Genomic DNA, 6,000 nt, shown 5'->3' with positions numbered 1-6,000 from the left:
GTCTTCAGCAGACACACTACAGCAGCATAGCTGCATCGGTGCAGCTGCGCTGATGTAGCACCGTAGTGTAAATTAGTCCAGACTGAAATTGACATGATTTGACAGATTTGCCCCTGTATGGTGCACACAGCACGGTGAAACTGACCTGGGTTCCACAGAAGCATACTACTTTTGATGAACTGGTATTTTTGATGGAAAACTGGTTTCACTGGCAAATTTCTGATGGGCTCTACTTTTAAATATTTTAGAAAAAAATCTTTCCATTAATGCTTTTAAATTATCCATTTAAAATATACCTAAATCAAAGTAACAAAATACATAAACAATCCAGGGATCAGAGTTAGGATTATGTTGTGACAAGCCAAGTATTTATACTTTTAAGTAAATACTGATTATTGTTGTGGGCAGAGTCCAATTTCACTGAATCAAAATGTTTGAGTTTTGTAGATGTGATAGGTATGCACACTTGTCACTTTGCAAATATATCCAGTTTCATAAATGAAGATTTTGGGGGGTCTGAATAGTTAAGAGTTCAGAATTAAGCTCTAACCAGATAAACCAAGAATACAAAAGTTATCCAAACTTGTGTTTTTCTGTTTTTGAACATAAAACTTGGAAAACTGCTTTATCTTAAGTAACAAGGAATCTGGTGGCACCTTAAAAACTAACAGATTTATTTGAGCATAAGCTTTCGTGGGTAAAAATCTCACTTCTTCAGATGCATGGAGATGTAAGTAAGTACTTTACATAGCTTGGAGATCTTAATAATGACAAGTTACCTTAACCAACAATATTTTTATTGATTCAGTATTCGAGCATCATTAGGTTAAGGTCTTTTAGAAAAGCATACCATTAGAAAAATCAGACAAAAGAAATTTAATTTATGACTGACAACTAGTACATGCAGTTTAATAAAATTTTATCAGACTGTGGGAAACATGCTGCCCTTGTTGACAGATGAACAGTTATGAATCTAAATTATTGAACAAGGTAACATTTCAATTTTGTTCACAGGTACTGTGGAATAATTAATTCTAGTCAGTCAGTCACCTGGAACTGATAGTTTCTCTGAACATGAGGCAAAAACAGTGGTTCTTTTTTTTTGCTTAAATAGATCTAGCCACAGTTGCTTTATGGAATATGCATCATTAAGATCAGTTAAAAAAAGATCAGCAGTGAATGCTGCACATATATTAAGATCTTCTCCACATATGATTTAGTCTCAGAAAAAGTAGCTTGGTTAAGGGCTTGATTAATCCTGTAGTGCATACGTGTAATGTCTAATTTCATTCTCATGCACCACTATCACATTTTAAGCATTAGTCATTTAGGACAAAACTGATTTTTTCCCAGATCAAAAGGAGTGTCAATATACATTAACCAAATACAGTAAAACGCAATAAAAGACTCCACATAATTTTAAAACCTCCCTTGTCAATATATTTGTATTTACATAACTTCATAAACGTCTAATATGTAATGACCCACTGAAGACATTTTTACAACAAGATTATGAATTTATAAATTCAAAGACTCAGAGGCACATAGTTTAAAAGGCCAACAACACTGAAACCAATGAAGTCACAGAAATTGGAATATTTATGGACATATCACTAGTACGAAATAAAAACCACATCCAAAACAGCAACCCACCTTGGAGACATCCTTTAAAGTTAGCATGATAAAAAGTTCTCATTTCCTTCAAAAGAAAAATAATTCATCCCTCCTACCAAGCCTAGAAAATCCTATTTACAATTGTACTTTATTCAGCAGTATCAAATTGTGTAATACAGCCACTTCTATTCTGCCATTAAAATTTAATGTTTCTATTTCAGTATAGTTATATTTACAAATGCTTACAATATTTAACTCTGGTCTTCATTAAGAAGATTTGAATGAAAACAGATTGTTAAATCACAATACAAAAAGTGTTTTGAGGAGGGTGTATATTCAGTATCATTCCCAAGGAACAAGATGTCATAACTTCTGATAAAGCTTAAGTTCACCACCAAGAACAGGTCTTTAAATTATGTTAATGAAGATTAAATCTCTTCTGTGCCAAGTTTCACACACTGGGGTTTTCTTTAGTCAGTCAACTTTCACCACGCTGTAAATTTTGGTCACAAACCAAAAGCATGCAAAGAATCCAATTGTCCCTACAAAAAAAAAATAAATTTTTTTTCAAAAAGATTCACAAATATGGAAATGTACACGTAGACAGAATTCTTCTCTCAAAACAAAGAGTTACACATTAGCACAACTAGTATAGGGTCTAACACAGAAATTAGAAACTCACTCTGTGTGTAGGCATTTTTCTGTACACCAGGATATAAGTTTAGGACTACATATTACCCTCCACAGCTGATCACCTAGTGTCAATGGGAAGTTTACATAAAGATAGAATACGGTATTTATATAGTAACTGAACTTTAATCAAATTTTTATTAATGCTTCATTACATTCAGCATCACTCAGTGGAAGAAATCACTCACCTTTAAGACCAGAGCTATTTCTGTTCTTTGTTTCTCTTTTCTCTCCCCCTGCCATCTCCACCCCAAGTCTTTCATTTTCCTCCTTTAAGCATTTCCCTATCAGGTTCACAACCACACCTTTCCCAACTGCATCTGCTCAAGTGATCAGCTATGTATGACATTAATAGTGTCATTACACTGTTCAGTTGACACCTCAATTACTGTGGGTAAACTTAGGAAGATAGTACTGCACTGATTTACATACACATTAAAAACCCTTTCCAAATTCGGCAATCAAGCGGTAGAAAGATTTTTTTTTAAATGAAAGGAGAGGTTATTCACTTTGTGCAATAAATGGAGTTTGAAAGGTGTCCCCCTATGGGTGCTCCACTTCAAGTGCACATGCACCCAAGCCTTTGATCACCGATTTTTGGTAGCATTGGTCGTTCAGCCCACACATCCTTGTGCCCCACACTCTGGCTTCATAGGGCTGCCTGGGCGAATCGGCCTCAGTTTCTTCCCTACCATAGTAGGAAACTCCTAAGCAGAGGGGAAGGAGGGCAGGTAGCAGAGCACCTACAGAGGGACACATCTCAAAGAACTTGTTACTACACAAGGTGAGTTGTAAGGTCTGAGGCCTCTTTCTGCAGTAAAAGCAGCAGCCAGAGTGAGAAACAGCAACCATGTACTAAGTTGCAGAGTCACATCCTCACATTCCATCTATTGCACCAAAGCAATGTCCTATCAGGCTGTTAAGAAGGTGAGCCTGTTCTAACAGAATCTACCATCACCAGATAAAGCAACAGATCCTAATATGTTTAAAGAAAACTTTGCTAATATTCTGTCTCGCAAGAAACCACTTAACAGTTGTGATTGTGAAATCTATATTGTTTTGCCTTTATGGTCCCTACTTCTCTATCTGTGTGGTCTCTGTCTGATTCTTTATTGTTTGTCTGTTGCATATTTAAATTTTCAAAGTTTAAATCAATGAAGGTGGTGGGGCCTGATTATAGTTTTGTAATCGGCTAGGATTGGTGAAAAACAGTATTGTAGCACTTTAGTTTAAAATGATTAGTTAGGGAAAACTAAGCAGGACCCAAATTTTAACTATATGAACTGGGGTTCAAAGGGAAGTTCTTTGGACCCTAACACCAGGACACAGCCCAGGATCAGAGCTGCCAGACCTCAACACCCTGCTGATAATACCGTGCAGAAGCTGGAGCTCCGAATGACCTAATCTTGACCGGCCATCAAGAAAAGTTCATCTGCCTTACTGGGAGTGGTGAGCATTGTATGCTTAGCATGCGTATTCTGTTTTGGTAACTGTTAATAGAGGTTAAGGATATTACTGTGTAAGGCTCTTTCACTGGTAAAAGGCCCTACAGACCTTTACAGCCCTGAGTCCACTGGGAATGGGTGTTGGCCCACGGAAGGATAGAGTTGCTTCCCTTATTTCCTGAGTACCCAAAGGGGTGTGTGAGAGAACCCTAAATTGTGTGGGTAACAGAGTAACCTCTCCTTCTCTGATTAGCGTCCCTGTGGGTGCTCCACTTCAGGTGACTCCCCAACAGTGACCCCCTTAAGGAGGTGGGAGGTTTGGAACAGAGTCCAGCACTGAAGAGAGAATGGTATTGCCTTCTTGCAGCCTCCAATCTAGCAGAGTGAACCAAAGCATAATCAATGCCTGGAGAAAGTATGCACTGAAATCCACATTGCAGCTTTGCAGATCTCAGCAACTGGAACATCCCTGAGTAGGGCTACAGATGTGGACTGATCTAGTAGATAGAATGTGCAGTCACTCACATGGGAGGCTGAGCATAAGCCAAACCGTAACAGGTAATATATACACAGATCGATAGAGAGAGTGTCTTTTCATGATCCCCTAGACTGGGGTGGGCAAACTATGGCCCATAGGCCGAATCCGGCCTGCCAGCTTGTTTTAATCCAGCCCTCGAGCTCCCGCTGGGGAGCAGGGTCTGGGGCTTGTCCCACTCCAGCCGGGGAGCAGGGTCGGGGGCCGCTCCACGTGGCTCCCGGAAGCAGCGGCATGGCCCCCCTCCGGCTCCTACACATATGGACAGCCAGGGGGCTCCGCTCTGCATGCTGCCCCTGTGCCAAGCATCGCCCCCATTCTCCTGGGAACTGCGGCCAATGGGAGCTGCAGGGGCAGTGCCTGCGGACCGGACAGCGCACAGAACTGCCTGGCCATGCCTCTGTAGGAGCTGGAGAAGGGACATAGTGCTGCTGCTGGGAGCCCCTTAAGGTAAGTGCCACCCACAGCCTGCACCCCTGAGCCTCTCCTCATGCCCCAACCCTCTGCCCCAGCCCTAATCCCCTCCCGCCCTCCAAACCCTTTGATGCCAGGCCAGAGGACCCTCCTGCACCCCAAACCTCTCATCCCCAGCCTGCACCCCCAGACGGAGTCCTCACCCCCCATGCCTCAACCCCCTGCCACAGCTCTGATCACCCTCCCGCCCTCCAAACCCCTTGGTCCCAGCCCGGAGCACCCTCCTACACTCCAAACTCCTCATCCCCAGAGCCCGCAACCCCAGCCAGAGCCTGCACCCCAACCCCCTAACCCCAGCCCTGCTCGCTCTCCAAACCCCTCAGTCCCAGCCCGGAGCACCCTCCTACATCCCAAACTCCTCATCACCAGCCTCCTGCCCTGCATCCCACCTCAGCACGGAGCCCCCTCCTGCACCCTGAACTCCTCATTTCTGGCCCTACCCTGGATCCCACACCCCCAACCAGAGCCCTCACCCCCCCCCCCAACCCCATTTTTGAGAGTATTCATAGCCCACCATACAACTTCTATTCCAAGACGTGGCCCTTAGGCCAAAAAGTTTGCCCACTCCTGCCCTAGACCTATCCAAAATAGGGACAAAGTCTAGGGGACTTCATGAATGCTCTGGCTCTGTCCAAGTAAAAGGCCAATGCCCTCTTAACATTTAGTTTATGGAAGGTCTCTTCTTCTGTAGACTGATGCAGCTAAGAAAAGAAAACTGGAAGGTAAATAGTCTGGTTAACATGAAACTCAGAAGAAACTTTAGGTAAAATTTTTGGATAGGATTATAATGATACATTCTCCTTGGAGCACACAGTAAATACAGAGCATGCCATCAGAGCCCCAATCTCCCCAACCCTTTGTGCAGAAGTGAAAGCCACCAAGAAGACCATCTTCATAGAAAAATGTAACAGACAACACACAGCTAGTGGCTCAAAAGGCTTTCTCAGGAGACTGTTAAAAATAAGGTTGAGACCCTAAGTGGAATAGGAGCTCTAAATTGCGGAAGAAGTTTCGTAAGACCATTCAGGAAACTCATCATGCTCAGATGTGCGAAAATGGAGAAACTGTGTACTGGCAAGTAGAAAGCTGTTATTGACACTGAATGAAACTTGATGGAACTCAGAGAGAGACTGGATGTTTTCAATTCCAACAGGTAATCCAAGGTTATGGAAAGAGATAACTGGACAGGTGAAAGATTATGGTGATGACATCAAAGATGAAGTCTTTTCCCTTTCTGATGGT

The 6,000-nt window shown here is 42.4% G+C and overlaps 1 protein-coding gene across 1 annotated transcript in view; it reads right to left on the bottom strand.

The window, feature by feature from the left end:
- Positions 1 to 861: 861 nt before the first annotated feature.
- Positions 862 to 6,000, bottom strand: part of TM9SF2 (transmembrane 9 superfamily member 2) — a 69,530-nt gene continuing 64,391 nt past the window's right edge. Inside the window, exon 17 of the mRNA XM_084612185.1 lies at positions 862 to 2,156. Within this exon, the coding sequence (XP_084468311.1) occupies positions 2,089 to 2,156 (68 nt within the window). The 3' untranslated portion in view covers positions 862 to 2,088. The remainder of the gene's footprint in view (positions 2,157 to 6,000) is intronic.

This window comes from Lepidochelys olivacea (assembly GCF_965140295.1).
Source record: "Lepidochelys olivacea isolate rLepOli2 genome assembly, chromosome: 1".
In the NCBI taxonomy this organism is placed as follows: Eukaryota; Metazoa; Chordata; order Testudines; family Cheloniidae; genus Lepidochelys; species Lepidochelys olivacea.
This window is presented reverse-complemented; position numbering and strand designations above follow the sequence as displayed.